The sequence below is a fragment of the Sciurus vulgaris genome (genome assembly GCF_902686455.1).
Source record: "Sciurus vulgaris genome assembly, chromosome: 3".
NCBI lineage: Eukaryota > Metazoa > Chordata > Mammalia > Rodentia > Sciuridae > Sciurus > Sciurus vulgaris.
The window spans coordinates 185,053,224-185,073,216 of NC_136463.1; the positions used below are offsets into that span (position 1 = coordinate 185,053,224).

At 50.8% G+C, this 19,993-nt stretch overlaps 1 protein-coding gene across 11 annotated transcripts in view; it reads left to right on the plus strand.

Moving 5' to 3' along the window:
* Positions 1–19,993, plus strand: part of AGAP1 (ArfGAP with GTPase domain, ankyrin repeat and PH domain 1) — a 479,134-nt gene that overhangs the window by 388,966 nt on the left and 70,175 nt on the right. For 8 of the 11 annotated variants that reach the window (XM_079132266.1, XM_079132265.1, XM_079132259.1 and 5 more), the window contains one exon: positions 12,140–12,217. The exons of the other annotated variants lie outside the window; for them this stretch is intronic. In XM_079132266.1, coding sequence (XP_078988392.1) covers positions 12,140–12,217 — 78 coding nt within the window. The remainder of the gene's footprint in view (positions 1–12,139; positions 12,218–19,993) is intronic. 11 annotated transcript variants of the gene reach the window in all.

A 19,993-nucleotide genomic window follows, 5' to 3' on the forward strand; every position in this document is an offset into this window, starting at 1 on the left:
AGGCGCCAATAGGTGACAAAACGGACGTGGAAAGAGCGTGTTAGCAGGGAGTCACCCCTTCCCAAGAGGTCTTGGGCTGTCATAAGGTTTCTTGGTTGGAAGTGCACATTTCTCCTCTCTGGGGTCATTGGCCTTGGGGGTGCAATCCCCTGCATCTTCCTGTCCCTCTTAGGTGAATGCAGGACACCCGAGCATGGGATGAAGAGGGGCTAGTGGCCAGAGCTGTGGGTGCTGCCTTGAAGAGCTGGCTTTCCTAAACACCAGACTACCAAAGGCGAGGTCGTAACCCATAATGCCCTTTGGCTTCATCTGTATTATTTCTTGCCTTGCATTCAGCGTGATCTCAAATGAAGTGCATTTTCTAAGATGACTGAGCTTCCTCAGAACAGAATGTGTGCATGAATAGGAGGCGCCCGAGCAGCTGGGTCCAAGGCACAGCCCGGAGGCACCTGCTCCCCTTGCAGCTCTTCTCACTGGCAGCCCAAGCACAGACAGAGCTACTGGGACCACACTTGGGTCCAGCACCCCACCCCCACTCGCATCTTCTGTGCTGTTCAACAGGTTTGCAGGCTTTGTCTCGACCCTTGGATGGGCCCGGCCTCCCACAGTCAAGGCAGGGTGCTGGCTAGGTGCACCAGGACAAGTCAAGTGCCCCTCTCATTGTCATCTCACTGGACAGGGGGTTCTGTGCGCACACATGGGGTCCACAGTACAGAGCCCTGATCACCCACGACCACCTGTGCTGCTCTCCAGGGGACCCAAGGCTCTCCCCAAGCTCCAGCTCTCCCCATCCTACCTGGCACCAGGCGGTGCTGGGCAGAGGGTGCTGTACACCCACGACACTGCACGGATTTTAGCACGTGCCGGTCCTCAAGGCCTCTGGCATGCGTGTGTTGCTGACCTGCTGCTTTCCTGGCAGTGGGCAGGCCCTGCACTCTCTGTAAAATACAACTTCTTCTCAAAGAATTTAAAAAGAAGGAATACAAGCAAACCACCCAGTAGAATATCTGTGGTGTAGATTCATGTGTTGAAACCACCAGGCCGTGTTCTCGTGGTTCTGTGGAATAAGACAGTTTAGCACTTCTTTTTTTTTTTTTTTTTTTTTAGCAATTTGCTTGAGTTTTTGGCTGATGGAGTGAACTTTTTGAAAGTAGTCAATGGCACCTTGTATCTCAAGCCCAAGAAAAGCATTCCTGGTTTTTGTTTTGTTTGGGGGTACTGGAAATTGAACTCAGGGGCACTCAACCACTGAACCACCTCCCCAGCCCTATTTTGTATTTTATTTAAAGACAGGGTCTCACTGAGTTGCTTAGCATCTCACTTTTGCTGAGGCTGGCTTCAAACCCATGGTCCTCCTGCCTCAGCCTCCCGGGCTGCTGGGATTACAGGCGTGCCCACAGCGCCCAGCGACATTCCTGTTTTAGACAGCATTTTCGGCATGCATTAGAACTGGAACACTGCTATTTCTCACCTATGACTTTATCACCTTTGCTGTGTCTAAGGAAGGATGCTCATTGTGTCCCAACTGCAGCCATGGTGCCCTGAGGCTGTTCCCAGGGTCAGACCTTCCCAGAGGAGATGCCTCACTGCAGGTGTGTCCAGTGAACCTCATGCAGCCCACTTAGCGTGACTCGGGTGTTCACTTTTATTAGGCTCTGTCACTGTGACTGAAAAGAGAACTTCACATGCTGATTAAAAGCTGGGATCTGAATTCAGCTTAAGAACAAACACTATTTCGCAGCAGGTCGAAGCTCATTTCTAATCATTAAAAACTAATGCTGCAAGTTAGCTGGAACAGTGCTCCAAGCAGGGTGCACTGTGGTTAGACAAGCATTGTAATCTGTTAAAGGGGCAATAACCACAAGCTCAGCGGCTCCCAGTGAAATGCAAGGAGACAGCAGTGCCCAGGAGACCTTGTGCTGGTAAATCCGTGCCTCCAGAGGACGTCAGTGCCCACTCCAAGGTCCAGCTCACAACCACGAATCAGATAGCCTCTCCTACAGCCACAGGTGTGGTGGGCACAGCTTCCAAGTAGCTCAGTGGCTCAGCAGAACGTGCGGTGTGTGTGCGACAGCAAGGTCTCAGGCTCTCTCTCTCTCACGTTTTTATTTGTCCTTGTGTTATAATTGTGCTGAGATTCCTGCACCATGTGCGTCATGGACACATACCGTGAGTCTCCCATCTCATTCCCTTTCCCTCCCCCCCACCTGTCAGCCTCTCTGCTCTACTGAGGTCCCTTCTGTTGTTATTATCTTAATCAGCACATGTATGTGGGGTTCGTTGTGGTTGGTCTGTATGTGGACATAGCATAATGTGGTGGGCTTTGTTCCCCAGTACTGCTCTCTGCCTGCTGCCTGCTGCTTCTCCCCCTGTCCCCCACCTTCTCTATTCTGTTGGTCTTCCTTCTCCCTCCCTTTCTTTTATTCCTTTCTCTCTCTCTCTCTCTCTCTCTCGCTTTTCACATCGCTTATTTCACTGAGTAAGCTGTTTCCAGTTCCATCCATTTACCTATAAATGACATAATTTCATTCTGTATGACTGAGTAAAACTCGGCTGTGCGGATATGCCACATTTTCTTTATCCATTTGTCTGTCAGCGGGCACCTAGTCTGGTCCATAACTTGGCTGTTGGGAGTTGTGCTGCTATAAACGCTGATGCGCCTGCAGATCTTTTGGATAAATACAAAGGAGAAGGACGGTCGGGGCCTGTGGTGGTTCCATTCCTTGTCTTTTGAAGACTCTCCATACTGCTTTCCAGAGTGGCTGTACTAATGCACAGTCCCATCAGCAACGTGTAAGTGTGCCTCTCCCCCACACCTTGCCACCAGTTGTTTTTAGTGGTATTCTTGATGGCTGCCATGCCAACTAGAGTGAAATAAAAATCTCTGTGTAGTTTTTATTTGCATTTTACCAATTGCTAAGGATACTGAGCATGTGTTTGTTGGCCATTTGTATTTCTTCTTTTGAGAAATAGCTGTTTAGATCTTTTGCCCATTCGTTGAGTCATCTTTCCTTGGTGGGGGTAAGTTTCTTGAGTTCTTTATGTATCCTAGATATTAAGCCCATGTCAGAGCAACTGGCACAGATTTTCTCATTCTGTGGACTCTGGCTTCATGCTTCTGTTTCCTTTGCCGGACAGAAACTTTTTAGTGCAAGGCCATCCAACTTACTGATTCTCGGTTTAGTTTCTTTTTTTTTTTTTTTTTTTTTTCCTGGTGCTGGGGATTGAACCCAGGGCCTTGTGCATGCGAGGCAAGCACTCCATCAACTGAGCTATATCCCCAGCCCTTGGTTTAGTTTCTTGAGTATAGGGGTCTTCATAAGGAAGTTGGTGCTTGAGCCAACAATGTCTTGGAGTGTTGACTGTGTTTTCTCTAGCAGAGGCTGTTTCTGGCTGAATTCCTGGGTTGTGATTCACTTTGAGTTGATTTTTGTGCAGGGCAACCCCAGGACCTGGTTTCCTTCTTCTACATGTGGACATCCAGATTTCTCAGCACCGTTTGTTAAAAAGGCTGTCATTCCTCCCACACGTGTTTTTGGCACCTGTGTTAGGTTGTCAGATTACTGCATCTACATGGATTTGTGTTTTAGTCAGCTTATGGCTGCTGTGACCCAACAAAAGCCATTTTAGAGGAGGAAGAGTTCATTTGGGGCTTGTGGTTCCAGAGGTCTCAGTCCACAGGCAGCCGACCCCTTGGCGCTGTGCGGAAGGTGAGGCAGAACATCCAGGTGTAAGGGTGCGGTGGAGGGGAAACAGCTCATGACATGACACTAAGGAAGCAGAGAGTGTGCTCCGCTTATCAGAGACAAAACACGTACGCCAAAGGCACATCCCAGGAACCCGCCTCCTCCAGCCACATCCCAGTCAGTCCATATCGGTGCATTGATGCGCGGATTAGGTCAAAATCAAGAGAACAGTGTGGACAGCTCCCACGTTCATACACTCTCTCCATACCCCCAGCTCTTTCCCTTTCTGCCCTCCCCCCGTCACAGAGTTTTTAGCTACATCTTTCATGTCCATGGCAGGCTTCTTACAGTTCAGAAACCAGTGTTGGTGTGTTGTGATTGATGAAAGGTCCTTGCTGTAGCTAGGATCTCTTCAGTTTTTATCTAATGCTCTTTTTTTGCTTCACAGAAAGGTATCTATGTAAATCCAGATTCCTTCTTTCCTGTCCCTGAGGCTCCTCTTGGCTGGACATCTTCTCAGTCCTCCTTGTGTTCGTTGGCCTTGACGGCTTGCGGAGGCCAGCTGCTCAGGATCACTGTAATGGACGCCCTCTGTTGGAGTTTTCTCGATGCCTCTCTCAGGATTCGTCTTGGGTTATAAGGCTTTGGGAGGACCCCCACAGAGATGGTGCTCCATTCCCATCACACCCTGTCAGGGGGGCATGCTGTCACTGTGATGTGTGACTCTGGAAGTCCACTCTGCTCATCTGGCTTGCGGTGGTGACGTCAGCTCTCTGCCCGCCCGCATCGCTGTGCACACCCACACCGAAGGAGTGGGCAGTGACACAGTGCACAAGTTACTTAGAAGTCTCCTGCAGGGGAGACTCACCTCTGCTTTATCAGCTTGCTCAATCATTTATATCGGTATGTAAGCAAAGATATGGATCTTACGATTTAGGTTGTGATCCAGCACTACTTTATTTTGTCGCTTGGATCATTCCCGCTGTGACCACCAGGAGCCCTCCCAGTTGGCCCTGGGCCCACTGGCCTGTACCCCATCCGGGTGCGTTTTCTTTGATCCTAGCACGTTCTTACTTCCTGGCTCTACAGGATGCTCCAGGCTCATGTTGTGTCTTCCCTACTTCAATCCTAGATTCAGCCATTTCTCGAAGGAGCTCTGGTTCTTTTTATCTGAAAATGGTGTTAGAAACCAAGGTTTGGGGCTGAGTGTGCTCATTAGTACTGGGGCGTAGTTGCTTCTTGGCTCTCTCAGCAGGCAGAGCCAAGAAGTGTGTGTGTGAGTGACGCTGTGGGCACACGTAATCTACAAGTATCTCAGAGTGTGACCATCTGCGTCTATGTAAAATGATTATACTGTTTTTTTCAGAGTAAAACTGGAGGAAACTAAATGCTGTAACATGGCTGTAATTATGATGTGGTATGCCTCAGTAAAGAGGTAGTTTTCAAAACTACAATAACACATTAAAAAGTAGCACAGGTTCCTATACAGCTGTATGTAGGGTATGATAGATATGTGTGTATGGATAAGAATTTCAAAGGAAAAATGGAAATTATTGATTAGCCATAGCTTATTCTTAACAATAAGCTAATATGTAGTTAACTTTGCTTCTGCACTAATACTCAAGTAGTCTTTCAATGTGATCTTGCTTAAACATGAGGGAAATCAGTGTATTTAACTTTAAATGTATGAGATGAGTTTATTTTTATTATTTTGAGTCTCAGCACTCCAGGACTCTGACAGGTACTCCTGGGATAGTAACGACCTGTTTCATAGTTCACAATAACTGAGGAGCATGCTAACTGGTTGTGAGGTCATGGTCAAAGCCATTTAATGGAAAGCAGTCTGTTAATGTTTGAAGTAGTGCATTCTGGAGAAGGCAAGAACGGAGCAGGCCCTGAGCGCTCTTGCTGTTTGCCCACCCTGCTCTTGTGCTTGACTGACCAGATGCTGCATCTCTGACAGTTTCTGTGATTTCTCAAGCCACAAATCAGGATACTAGTGGGAATTTTTGGGGAAATTTTTAAACAGAAAATGTAAAAATGTTTCTGGTGAATGTTTTCCAATCCTCTTGGGCTCCAACAACCACATAGAGAGGGAGCATGATTGACCGAGCAGCGCCTGGGTGTATGGTTTCAGCCACTGCTGTCTCGGGACATGACCACAAAGATGGCAGATCAAATGCTTCAGGAAGGCGGTTGTTGACTGTGGCGAGCTGGTGGTCCAGTGATCACAGCCCCTCAATTACCGCCCTGCACGAGAGCGTGAGCAGCAGTCATTAAATAATTATGCCTTTGATTAGTTGCTCTAACTGGTCATTGCCTTTGAAATATGATAACACAATTCAGAGTTTTATTAAAAAACAATTTTTTTCTGGAATTGTTGAAAAAGATTTCACTTTTTTTTTTTTTTTTTTTAAAGACTTCTAATATATTCTGTTAGAGGAGATTAAGGGGAAAAAGAAGAATCTCCTGTTGGCAGAGATGGAGGGTGGGGGCAAGGGCTGTTTCCCATTATCACTCACTTCTGTCTCCCGTCCCTGCCTGCTGTCCGCTCCACAGAGCAGCGAGCGGTTGTGGGAGGGGGAGCAGCTGGGATCCTAGGGCAGGGTGCAGGGACCGCTGGCTTCTCCTAGCCCTGCTCCTGCTTCACTGTGTGACCACAAGCTGCACAGAGGTGCATTTCACATCATGCAGCTTGGAAAAACTGTTCAAGGTTGCATGCTGCATATTTAGTCCTTTATGCGAAATGGGCAGAGAACCGACAGCACTGCTTGGCTGGCACGTGCACCTTGCAAAGGTAGAGCGTTCCTCACGGTGCCGGGGCCCAGCATCGGTTTCTGTTCTCACCCCCTTAGCACACCCAAAAGAGAGTGGGGCCAAGAGGCCAAGGAGCCCCAGTTTCAATTTCCTAACAGGCCATCCTCCAAAGAGCTTTTCCTGCTCAGAATGCACAGCCGCCCCAGGGAAATAGGAAGAGGCATTTCTGCCTTTTACTGCTGTGTTTCTAATCTCCATCTGAGAATGTGCCGAACTAAAAACCTACATCATAAACGTATCACAGAGGTATATTCTACTCACTCTCGCGTCTTACTGTAATCCCTGTTCAAAGTCATACTCTTGGTGTTACACTGAGAAAAATGATCGTAGGGACAGTGAACCCTGAATCTGCAACTCAGTATAGTTCCAGGCCAAAGGAAAGCCAGCTCTCCGCCTGATCGGAACTTCGGGCCTCACAGCACACCTGGAGGTTTGCTTCGTTTGTATTTTCCTTTCTTTCCAGGGGTAATATTTTCCATTTGCATCTACATTAGCCCAGTGTGTGGAAGGAATCCTTTGGCCATTTCCAAATAGGAGTTTTGAGAAGCCACCAGTATGGAAATTGTATTTGCTGTAAAGAAAGCCATCCTGAGCTATTAGATAGCAAATTAACATGGTGTATATATTAAGGGTTGAGACTCACTTGTTTTGTGAGTTTTATTTAGTGGGGATTTTATCTTCTCTGCTTTTCCGTGGCTTCAAATTAGGAAGACAAGCAGCCTCACTGGACGCTGGTGACAGCCGAGTTCTTTTGCTTCCTGAACGTGTGTCCTGTGTATTTGCTTGGCCTCAGGTTTTGTTTAATCCTTTCAAAGGCCCTTTTGAGGGACGTTTCAACACGACTCCTTCTCTGCAAGGCAGCCTCCAGGAAGCAGCCGTTATGTCAGCCCTTCACAGCTCAAGTAGGGAGTTCACATCGCGTAAGAATCTTCTGGGTTGCATCTTATGAAAAAAAATCCCCTGCCTTTTTATAAGAGAACAGAACATTTACACAGTCTTGTTGAGCAAATGAACGTTCAAGTGGCCGGCACAAAAGCAATCCCGATCTCTGGCCTCACAATGCAGCCGCCACGGACAAAAGATCACGGGATACCAGGCGCACTCAGCGCACTCAACTGCAAGTGACACAGAACCGCAGCGGCTCCTGGGGATGGACATCATACGGAGGGCCCGGTGCCACGCTCACCTGCAGGGCCCCGGGGAGCAGAGGTGTTCCCCTCTGCACCGCGGCATTTAGACTGGCGGCATCCCCAAACAGATGGACGCAGGCCGATGTGGACGGGGAGCTGCTGCCCACCGCAGCCCTTGGCTTCCCCTAGAGGGGCGAGCTCATGCTCCCGGGGATGGGCAGGCTCTTGGTTCCAGGCAGAGGGCGGCTCTCAGGAGTGAGAGGCACAGCTGTGCGCCAGCACCCCCTCCCCGGAGGTAAGGATGTCCCTTCAGCTCTCATCACTGATCCCAGGGCCGCGGTTGCCTCATCCAGCCAGCCCTGCCCCGCCCGCCCACCGGGGTGCCATGCCTGTGACTCGGCATCCGATGTGGCCGAGCCCTGGACCCGCAGCCCAGTGCTGTGTCGTTTCTTAATCAGCTATCTGAGGGATATTTATCTCATCAACAAAGAGTGCTGTCAAGAGGAGACCGGAGATGACATTAATGAGCCTGTGGTTTCCTGGTGCAATGACGGAGGAAGAGTTTAGGATAAACCCCTGCTTACTGAGCGTGCCACCAGACAGGAATATTTTTATTCCATTTATAAAGAGCTAGTCAAGAGAGTCTCACGGGGACATCTGCTCTCCAATTGGTTTCCAGGCTTTCACGTGCTATCGTAAAATAAAATTCTGTTTTTAGAGAAACCGATTCACAGAAGTTTCCCTTAAAATTAAATTTCAAACCCCTTACGATTACACAAGCCCATGTGATAAGACCGCAGCTTCCAAAACTACAGAGATGTGTGATAATTGGGCCTCATTAACTCTGTGATTCCAGCTACTCCAGCTTTGTAGAAAGACGTGATTTGCACATTCTTTCTTTCTCTGTCTCTCTTTGGAAAGATGGTGGCTCTCTGTTAGTAATTAGGAGGAGCCGAGTGTATTTGGCTGTACCTCTTCAGTCATCCAGACCCTGAATCGGTGCTTTGCGACTGTCGGACACCTCAAAGAAATGTCCTTCGAATTAGTTTACACTGATCTTTCTTGGTGAGATGCATGATGCAGCTCAGCAATATGCACCCCACCTGCCAACCTGGTGACCCAGTCACGTAGAAAACCAGCTGCCAGGCAAGCACGGGAGCCAGCACGCTCGTCCACACTAGTATGTTGGTGCCAAAGGCGCCGTGGTGATTTTTCTGTCATTTGAGGACCACCTTATAAATTCAGCTTATCTACGCTTTCAGTGGGCTAGCTGCAGGGCTGTGTTCTTGTTAAGGAAATTAACTGTGCCACTTTTATATCCATGGAGGTTGACCTTTTTCCTTCTCAGCTTGGGAATGAGTCTGCACTCTCAACCTGAGTTCCTCAAAGTTCTGGACCTTGTAATCATCAGGAAAGACGTTCCAGGCAGCATGATGAGGAGTCTTACCTCTCCTCCACCCTGGACTTGCAGCCTGTGCCGTGCTTGCTTGCTGCCTCTGCTGTGACGCTCACGTAGCGGTCTTGTGTCCAACACCAGTTCACAGTTCGCTTTCAGCACCAGGATGGGGATGCCATCCTGCTGCGTGGCTCCCTTTCCCCCAGACGGTTCTGCCCGCCCAGATGAGAGCTCAGGAAGTCCCGTTCAATTTGCAGCCGACGTGAGCAGAGCGCATGCTCGCGGCCTGGCAGTTCGTTAGCACCAGGTCTGAAGCGATGATGTCATGGGCCTCATGCCCACCCAGATTTGCATTCGTGTTTTCAAACGTGAGCTGGTGCTGAGACATCGTGCCGTTGGCATAACTGCTTGAGACAAAGCGAAGCCCATTTATGGAAGAGGCCCTGACGTGCCCAGTGAGCGGAGTTGCAGGGTGGAAATGCCAGCAGCAGGCTCAGACCCTGTGCCTTTGTGTCCAATAACAGGTGGAATTCAGATGGTAAAATACTGTCATTGTGAGAAATGGCATTGATGACCAAATAAAACTGTTGGTTTCTGTTCAAAAAAACTAACCCTTTAATTCAAATAAAAATTACCCAGACATTTTCATCTTTTGAGCCAGTCCCCATGATGTTTCCAAGAGTTGCCACCTATTGCCAAAGCCAGAGGCCAGCAGCCGCTCCCTGGGCATGTGATGGTCAGTGGCATGTTGCACCAGGCTGGAGAGCCCCAGGGACCTTCTGACACAGTGTCTCTGTTGCCCCTGGAAGTGGAACCAGGCAGCAGCATGGGACATACCCTGAGATGTTATCGATGATGATGTGATTGTGTATTCTTGTGGAGAAGCTTCTATACAAGGCGACTTAGAGCAATCAATGCCCCAAGAGACAGATGCACATATCAGGACCTTGGTATCAGCCAGAAAACGGCCATTTGTTTAAGAGGAAGAAAGAGGCATGACATTTTACACATTAAAATTGATTATTTCATCAATAGGTTAATAGAAAACCAGACTGCAAGTTCACTTCCTGCTTATACATCCCCCCAGTAATGGGATACCAGGCTTGAAAAATGCAAGGCATAAAGAAGCCAGGGGAAAAGGTTTCTGCACTGCAGAGTCCCTCCCTTCCAGAGGGTGCTGCCTTGATTCTGCCTATTTATATGTAAATGTTCTAGAAAGAGGTGAGTTTTCCCAGGAGAAGTGCAGCCTCGTAGTGGCTGCTTCTTTCTAGAACTTGTGAAATATGGGACAAGGCCGCAGAACTTCTGTGTTGACAAATGAAGCACCTACTGAGTTCCACGTGGATAATCACAGTCACAGAACCTGGAGCCTACCTGAACACTTCCAAAGCCAGTGTTGGAAAGCTGGCCAGTTTGGTTCCCCCAGTGCTGATGCACAATATTTATATTAGAGGGAACCTGGGGTGGATTGCCTGGGACAGATACTTAGGTAGAAACTTGCAGAAAGTAGAAATAAGGGAAGCTGCTCACACGTGAGAAATTACATGCAGACCCACATACAGGGGAAGAAGGGTCCCCTCACTGTAGGTGCCTACTGCTGAGAGTGCATTTCTTATTAAATTTTTTGTTGCTCTTCAAACTACAAGGTGATTCCTAGGTGTTCGTTTATAATAAATTGTCATTTTAAATCAAGAGACAGCTAATGTCACAGCTAGCTTTGCTCTTATGATAAATACAGAATCTTCTAGTGCCGTGTTTCAGAACTCTTTGCTTCCTTGAAGGTTTAGCCTTCTCACGTGACTCTAATGTCACTACAAAGAAGTCCCCTGTGCCCAAAAGTGCTTGAACTGCACTTCGGCAGAACTCGTCACGGGGTCCTGGCATCTTCCCGGCTCACTGTCTGGCCTCAGCATGTGGCACACGCACACCTGCAACCGGGGCCCAACCCACGCTGCATGAGGTCGAGAATCCTGGGTCTGAGACTGCAGCGGGCAAGGCCAGTCACCCCATCAGGATCAGAATGCGTGGGGTCGACAGCCGCTCACCCGCCAGGCCTCGCGAGTGGAGAGGCCAGCCGGCTGCCTGCTGCGGGAGCATCCCAGGCCTGTGGAACAGGAAGGCTGCCTGCCCAGGTGAGCACGTCTCACCTCCACAGCCTGGCTTCCTCTTCTGTGGCTGTGCAGCTGGCCCTGTGGTGTCCTCCGGAGTGACCGTCACTGCAGCTGAGCCTGTGTGGCAGGCCCGGCCATCAGCCATGTGATGCGTGGCTGTCTCTCCGGGAGCACCCTTTGAACTCACCTTCACCTTGGTGCAGTGTCTCCTGAAGGGCTGAGAAGAGCCCTCAGCTGCCAGTGTGGCCATCCCTGAGTTGGGGTCAGGCGGGGTGGACAGCATGTCTCTGCCGATCCATGCACTGAGTGCAAGGTGGGCTGCTGTGCCCACACTCAGTTGGCACTGTGTCTTGCGTCTGACCCCAGTGTCCCCCTGTTGTCTCTTACTTGCTTGGAGCTGGGAGAAGCATGGAACTCCCCCCAGAGCCTGCTGCACCCCAAGCAGTAAAAGGATGCACTTGCCCTTCTATGGCTGCAAAACCACCAGGGTTTTGCTGCTGTGGTCACTGCCCAGCTAAAATCCATCTGGGAAAACTACCTCCTCCTTCAACAGCTCAGGGTTTTAAAGACCTTCCTTCTGCCATGCAGACACAAAGTGGATCATCAGGGCCTATTGATTCGATGTTGGCAAATCAAAGAGCTTAATGGCTACTGGATCTCGGCTCCCTCGAGGAGGCAGCAGCTCCCGCGGAGCAGCCAGTGTGCACCCTGCCCTGAGTCGGCACACAGTTTGCAGTGGGGGTGCTCGCACCTCCTTGCCTGGCCATTGCTTTGATCTTGGGCACACCTCCGCCCTCCCGAGCCCCTCTGTGTTGACGGCAGGGAGGGGGGCCAGGCTGGGGAGGCCCAGGGCGCACCCCTGCTTGGAGAGAGCTGACGGCTCGGAGGTGACTTCTCGTGCTACGCTGACATTTCTTTTCCCCCCTTTTCATTTGTTCTCTTTTCCTTTTTGTTTTCTCTCTCTTTCCCCCGTCTCCCCTCTCTGCTCTCGGGATGCAGCCAAACGCAAAGCGTGGAAACTAAACCGTGTTGGTAGCCTGCGAAATATATACAGCAGCAGCAGCGCCAACACCGAAGGTAACGCCTCCCCGCCCGCCCGCCCGCCCGGCGCCGACCGGAGACGCGCCCAGCAGCATGCCGCCTATTGTGTCTGCAGAGTCACTCTTGTGGTCTTCCCATCTTTTTGTTTGTGTGTTTTATTTTACCATTCATGTTCCTTTCAGCTTACTTAAATTTTGACCTTTCCCTTCAGTCGTAGAGTAGTGATGTTTAAATTACTTCAGAAACCTATTTTCTCCTCTTTTTTCTTTTCCTTTATACATGTGGGCACTCAATGTAATATTTCCCAAGTTATTACAGTTTTTAAAAGTGTTAGTATCAGGTGTAATGATCTGTAGCCAAATACAATAGTGTGCCGTGACATTTAAGTAACAGTCTTAATTTGTTTTGTGGAAGCAGTCTCCATAATGCTCTCTGCAGCTCTAATCCAGAGGCAGGCAGGCCCGGGCCATTTGCATGGGCTGCTATTGCTTGTAAATTCAGTATATTGTTGTGTTTCTAAAGGTCGTCCAGTGCCAAAGTTCACAAATTGACTTGCGTTGCTTTTTTCACTGAAGACAGCCGTCATTGCTTTTGTATAATAGCAGATTGAATTTTTCCCCCACCTTCATTTGAACAACACAATTATAAATTGCCTTTTTTTTTTATGATTACAAATGTCAGGGGTCAGGATTATTTTGATGCCAGGCAAGGGGAAACCACACCATCCGTCCAAGTACATGCAAGGGAACTGGTGTGGACTCTCTCTGATGCAAAACAGGTCACAAGCCAGCGAGCTTGGTGTAATAGGGGGGAATTTTTTTTTTCACTTAAGTGTGAGCCAAATGGGTCAAGTAATCGCGAGCTCGTGCCCTACCACTAATTGACTTATTTGGGGATGATTATTACTGTAATATTTTTCTTAATGTCACTGTTTTCTGGGCTGTTGATTTTAGCGATTGCCAAGCAGTGGCATTAAATCTCTGGTAAATTTTAAATTGCACGCTATTTCTGTAAACAAGTCCCTTCTTCACATCCCGGTCATTAACCTTTGCTGATTTATATCACCGTCCTCTTTTTCTTCCTTTCACAATTACGCTTGTCCCCCTGCTGAAAGCTCCGCTCTCCGCCAGGAAAAGAACAAGAGACTCTGGAAACAGAACTGCGCTTGCACGGTGGCGTGTTACAGAGCCAGTTTTTAATTGTTATTTTTTTTTTTCATTGCTCAAGGGGAAATGGTCCACTTGGCCTGTTGGTGTCTTCTTTCCAAGCATTCAGCACAGACAAAATGACAGAGCAGGAAGGAACAGAACTTAGGAAACAGCTGTCCCCAGCATCACTTCTGCCGCCTTTTAAAGGGGACTGACCTCAGTGTTGCCCAGGGTGTGTGCCACTTCTGGTCCCAGGGTCCTTAGCAAGCATCCGTCTTTGGTGTGCCCTGGGTTTTTCACCACGCGCTTGTTTACTGACTTCTAGACTTAAAAACCGTAAGTCGTGAGGTCTGACTTCAAATGCAATTGAATACAAAACTGGGGGGCAGTAAGGAGGCACACCCTGGGCTCCTCTGTGAGTGCAGGCATTGCCACCTGTGACCCGCTGGCACCGGGCACGAGCATGCACCTCGACTGCTCAGGTAACAGCCCCCGCGCCCAGGCAGGGGCGGGGAGGGCCCATGGACGGCGCCGGGGCGGAGGAGGCCAGCTCCTCTGTGTGCACTGGGCACCCGTGCAAACTCCAGGGTCCCTCGGGCAGCTTCCAGTGGCTCTGATAGGCAGTCCCAGGGTCTTGGGAGAAATAATGAGGGTGTAGCCATTTCTCTCTCTCCTGTTCTTCCATTCTCCTCAGTCACAGTGAGTTTCTGTTCAGTGTTCAGCTGCATTTATGAATTTTCAATTTAGCAACATAGTCATTCTCCATTTATTTGGGTTTCTCTTGAGACTAATACCTGTTTGCATACTGTCTTGTTTCACACAGCCCTTAGCAGTATGTTGTGGAATGCGCGTAACTGTAAGTAAACGGTCAGGTGCCCTCCGACTTCTCGCCCTAGGAGTATGGCATCCTTGCATGTTCACTGTGACGTCATCCTGTGTGAAAATCTGTAACCTGAGCAGTCTAACTTTTGTTTTGACCCTCTTGAGGCCTTGTGGGTGACACTAAATGGACCCATCCCAAAGTGGAGGCTTTTTTTAGGTGCACAACTTCAGGATTTATTCAGAAGTACCCCAGAGACCACCAGAATAAGGTTGACTCCAGAGTTAAGTTCCCTGTACAGGTTAGAGTAAGAGGGGAGGAGGGCAGGAGCCAGAGGGTGGCTCACATGCTCTGGGTTCTCCTGGGGACACAGGTTTGTGAGAGACAGACAGGGTCGCAACTTGAACCCCATGATCATTGAAGCCCACTTTGTTGAGCCCCTGGACTACATGATCTCCCTTAATCTTCACAGTACCCTCCAGGTAGGTATTGGGTTATAAACAGGTAGTAGAGGATCCCTGGAGGCAGGACTTGCACACCAGTCTCTCCACTTTGGGGCCCACTCACAGATTCACATGGATGTCAGGAGTGGCTAGAAACAAGTTAAATGCAAGCTTTCTCAGAAGCACAGGTACAGGGTTACAAAACTAGCAAAACCCTGTCTCGTTTATCTGCCCACATTTAATCTCTGAAAGCAAAATGGAAACTTGCTTCGGACATAATTGTACTATCCAATTTCAAAGCTTGGTGATTTTTTGATAATTAACTTATTTCTCAAGACCAGTGAAATTCAGTTGCCTCTGGCAGAAATGTGACTTTAACTTGTGAATCTCAGAAGGGTATCAGTGGAGCAGAAGGTGGATTAGTGATGAGTTTCTCCGATCAGGAGCTGCTTCCAGCCCAAGGAGGAAGAAGACCTACCTGTGAGGTGAACGAGGCTAGCCTTGAGAACATTCAACCCTATAGCACGTTTTCCTAAGACCCAAGAGCCTCGTAGGAGCAGGGAGGACACTGTGCAGAAGAGGTGAGACGGGAGACCTGCTGGGTTGTGTGGGCAGCACCCCTCCAGCTGTGTGGGCCCTGCATCCAGCACTCACCTGCCTCTGAACAACCAGCAATAGGCTGAACGGCCAGCGCGGCACGTCCAGCGAGGAGTGGAGTCACGCAGATGTCTGAGCTCCATTTTGGTGGAAGGAAAGTTCTTCCAGTGCGCGGGTGAAAGGGAGAGGTGCTGGAGCAGTGGGGCATTTCTTGGGTGCCGAGCCCACCACGTCCCCTCTCAGACAGCGGGGTATATACTCTCGGGTGTGTCACACTATGAGTGTCACTCGTTCCAGGGGTCAGCCACACTTACTGTTGACCCCAAACCAGCTTGTTATCCTGCTCCCTCTATAAAGATCCATTTCTTTGGTTCAGAACTTGCCCCAGAGACAGGCCTGGGAAGCCCCCGTGCTGGGCACATCTCCATGGCACACAGGCCTCCTAGTGGAATCAGGATCCCAGTTCCCAGTGGGCACCACCAGGGAGAAGCAGCCAACTCCTGCTGGAGGACATCTCCCTACGGCTCCACCTCAGGCCTGCGTCAGAGCACCACGGCCCCTTCCTCCACCGAACTGCAGAGCAGATCCTGCACTTCTGAGCACACGTGAGCAGGCCTGCACCAGCCAGTCTTCTGGTCATGGTCCCAAGACCCTGTAGAGTTGAGGTCAGCCATGGCAGATACACGGTCAAGTGCTCCCATCTGTGCATGCACTGCCCAGGGCTGCCAGGCAGCCTGCTTTCTACAGCGTGCACTCTGCCAGAATGTGCCATCCCCGGGTAGGGTCCCAGGGCAGGTAGAGGGGTCAGGGTGCCCCCTGGCTGCCCTCAGGCTTGTGTCAGCCAGGCCTGCTGCACAGGTGAGAGTATGGCAGGAAGAGGGAAGATGAGTCTCACCAGCAGCCCTGGGTGCTCTGGGGGCTTTGTGGAGGGTGGAACTCGTCCAAGTTGGGGATTCAGGAGGCTTCATGGCCGTGGAACTTGACACAAGCTGTGACTGACAGCAGCACTTGGCATGGAGTAGTTCCGGACATACTGCTGAGGACCTCCCCAGCAGCCCTTGAGGGAGGTCGCGTCCTTCCTGTTCTGTGAGAAGCTGAGGCTGGGAGAAGGGCGTCCTGGGTCCCAGGAACACCCTGGCACACGGGGGCAGGTCTGGGCTGTGCTCGGTGAAGGTCAAGCAGCGGCACTGGGCTGGAGGAGAGACACGAGTGCCTCTTTGGGGACCGGCAAAGGAGACCCGATGGTCCGCAGGCAGCCATCATCACCGCCAGAGGAAGAAGGCCATCCAGCAAGGCGGCGCTCAAATCTTCCTGTGATGGGTGCTGAGGGGACCCTAGAAGTCGAGGACTGTGTCAAGGCTTTCCGAGGGACTCCCTGCAACCTCAGTGGGCCCCTGGAGAAGTCCACCCTTCAGAACGCGTTCTCGTCTGTGACCGTTTCCCAGGCCCAGAAGAGGCCATTTCCCCCGAGTCCTTGCACACACGTCCGTCAAGCTTCACTGTTCATCTGGGGTTCAGCACGCCTGGTGTCTGTAACAGGGCGGACTCTGGCTCTCACCCAGGGCCATTGATGTGTCCTCGTGTGCCTCGGCTTCCCTGCCTGTGTGCTGGGGTGGTGATCCCTGCTGTTTGGGGTTTGTGGTTTGGATGTCAGTGAGGCAACACAACAGGAGACACACAGTGCCCGGGGAAACTCTCAGTGGCATGTTCACTCCTCCTTGGTCCTGCATGGTGTCGGGAACACTACTACCCAGGACCCACAAACTCTCTGCCCCTCAAAGAAAAGTCAAATGTTCAGACCTCATTTACATAGCAAGAACAGAGATGCAGCAAGAAACGCTGCCGCCGAAGATGCAAGAAGAGATTTGAGATGCAAAGGTAACTCCTTCCCCAACTTGTAAACTGGTTCCACTGACTGCCGTCCCCAGAGAAGCATCAGGTGTAGAAAGTTGGCTAGATGTAGGAGCTATGGAGTCAGACATGCCAGGATCCAGTCTCAGCGTGTGAACCTAGGGGTTCCCTGGATCTGTCTTTCCCCGTGCGCTTCTCTGACAGAAACAAGCCTACAGTTGAAGAAAGAATGAAACAGAGCCCGTGCAGCCTTCCCACTGAGCTGGCCCCAGCAGGCTGACCACAGTGGTGGCTGTTAAATCGTGATGCACACTTGTCTCCTGGAAAAACAACTCGGACGCACAGAGAACACCTGGAGACCATTTCGCAGGCCTGCGTCATGCATCATCAAGACAGGACTTGGCCACAGTGAGCCGCCCAAGCGATGGGTAGTGTAGATGCACAGCAGTCCAGGCCGGGAGGCCTCCCGAGGGAGCCAAGTCAAGACGTGACCTTGTGGGGATGAGAAGCAAGGCAGCTTTCCACCCCTGACTTTTGGGAGGAGGAAGATGTAAAGATCACCTGGGCACCCAGCACACTGGACGGACACAGACACTGCCGGGGCACTGCTGGGGTCCGCTGACACCGCACGGGCCCCACGCCGAGCACACTGCCCTGCCCTGCCTGCCGTGGCAGTGCTCACTGGTTCCTGCGATTTGGAAGCCCTGGGTGCACCCCTTGAAAGTAAGGGCCTTCCACCAAGACAGGTCAGTGCACAGAGCCCTGCCCAGTCACTAGAGAACTTCCTCTCTGAACTGGAAGCCAGCCTAGGCCATTCCCGGGGCATCTGGGGCACCGGCAAGTGCAGGAAGTGTTCCCCAGTGTCTTCTGTATCCCAGGATCTTGCCAGTTTTGTCTCGGGTTTGGTTTTTCCCAGGAGTTTGTTGTAGACACTGCCCTTAGTTGAAGAATGCCCGTTTCCCTGCAGCTCTGAGCCAGAGCTCCCAGAGGGGCTTCCTTCTCCCCTGCCCTCAGGCACTCCCCAGCGCTTCATAACGGGTCTGGAAACCTCCTTGGTGTTCAGAGGACCTCCCTGGCTGAGACTTAGCAGGAACCTCCCTGACTTTGCTTGGCTCAGGGGCCTTGCTTCATCACAATCCATGAGCCTCTTGTCCCAGGTTAAGCACGGCACACTGCCCATCAGACCCTGGGCTAAGCAACATAGGCCCAGTTCGAGGCTCCAGAGGGATTTGCCGAGCACCCCGAACTGCATGCGCGTGTGGTGACCGGGCCAATGTCCTCTTTGAAGTGAAAACTTCTCAAGCGGGGGGCGTTTCGCACGTGTCCCCACCCTGGACCAGGTTCCTGGGCTTTCTTTCATACTGATATTCTCCTAGAAAAAGGAGAAAGTTTGATAAAAGCTGACTCTTATTATGGTGGGTCTGGGCTGACATCTTAAATGTGGTTTTCATCCCGGTGGAGTAAAATATCTAAACCACGTGCCTATTTACTGTGGGCTTTTAAAGCAGAAATATTGGAACATTTTACAAAATGTGTGTCTCAGAAGATCAGCATAAAAGCCCAGGGCTCTGTATGCCTCTGCCTCACAAAATCCCCCAGGGCAAAGGCAGCGGACCCCCAGAGACACCACAGAACAACAAGCTCATCCCATCTCCGTGTCCAACTTGGATGGAGGGTGGTGGCCACCTGGAGGACTGAGTTCCGGATTCTGCAGCTGTGCTTCAGTTTGGAATGTCTTAGCTTACAGAATAAAGAAGAGGGCAGCATGTCAGTGTTGTCCTAGGCCCAGCTGGTGCCTCCCTTGCAGATAAGACTGAGGTCAAAAAGATTGGTGGCCTTGTGTGGGTGCCAGTCAGCAGATGGCAGGGTGGGAAAGAGACCCCCGCCATGGACACCCCCGTCAGGGAGAGGCTGGGGACCCATTGCTAACACTGTTACTGCAGGCATAGCCCAAGGTGGACAGCGTTCACAATTAACCAGGGGCTGCGGTGCTTTCTGGGACAGAGCCCAGCTCCCTCATGACATGACAAGGTGGGCAGGGTGCTTTCCTGTGACCATTGTGTCCAGTCACTTTTCAGGAGTGCTGTCTGGAGGCCTGCAGGTTGGCAGATCCAGGACTTGCCTTGGCCTTGTGTGCAGGGACATGTCCCTCTCCTGCTTGGACATGGTCTCTGTGCAGTTTCAGTGACACAGCTCATTTTTGTTGGGCGTTCATCATTAACTGAGCCAGGGAGATGGAGCACTTTGTGTGTCCTGGCTGCTGGGACCCGGGAGAGTAAACTCTCTCAGGACTCAGGTTCACATCCAGCCAGCAAAGACCTGAGCGTGACCTCCTTACCCCAGGGAGCCTCCCTGGTGCAGAAGAGGAGCAGGTTCGCCCTCTGTGCCCATCAGGCCTGCGCCCACAGGGGCTACAGATGCTCTGCAGTGGCCTTGGCCATGGGGAAAGCACCATGTACTTGTCCTGCTCCCTCGATCCCCACACCCAGACCTGCACGTCGGCTGCCCATCTCCCACCACCTCCCCAAAATTCCTCCTTGTCCGGTGTCCCTGTTAAAACCAACCACAGCATGGACAGCTGTTTTCAGCTGCTTGTAGCCCTTTAACCCTTTGTCTGCTAGGATTCCACGAAAATAATTGATGACTGATTGGCCCATTAACCTTTAAGGAAAAAAAGTTTGACAGCCGGGACTTGTGTAATGAGGAGGGATTCCTTGTGAAGTCGGCCTGACGGCTGAGCCGCCTGTCCCCGAGGAGGCAAAACTAGCCCCCCGGGGCCTCGTCTGCATAGAAACTGGACGCAATTAGTGTAATATCCGGTGTTATTAATGTCGTTGGGAATAATTGGGCAGGTTGGTTTCGACAGGTTCATGGTGCTAAAATACTATTATAGTGGACCTTTCCACAGACGACCGTTCAACACGGGAAACTGTTTAAGTCCCCGGGAGCCCAA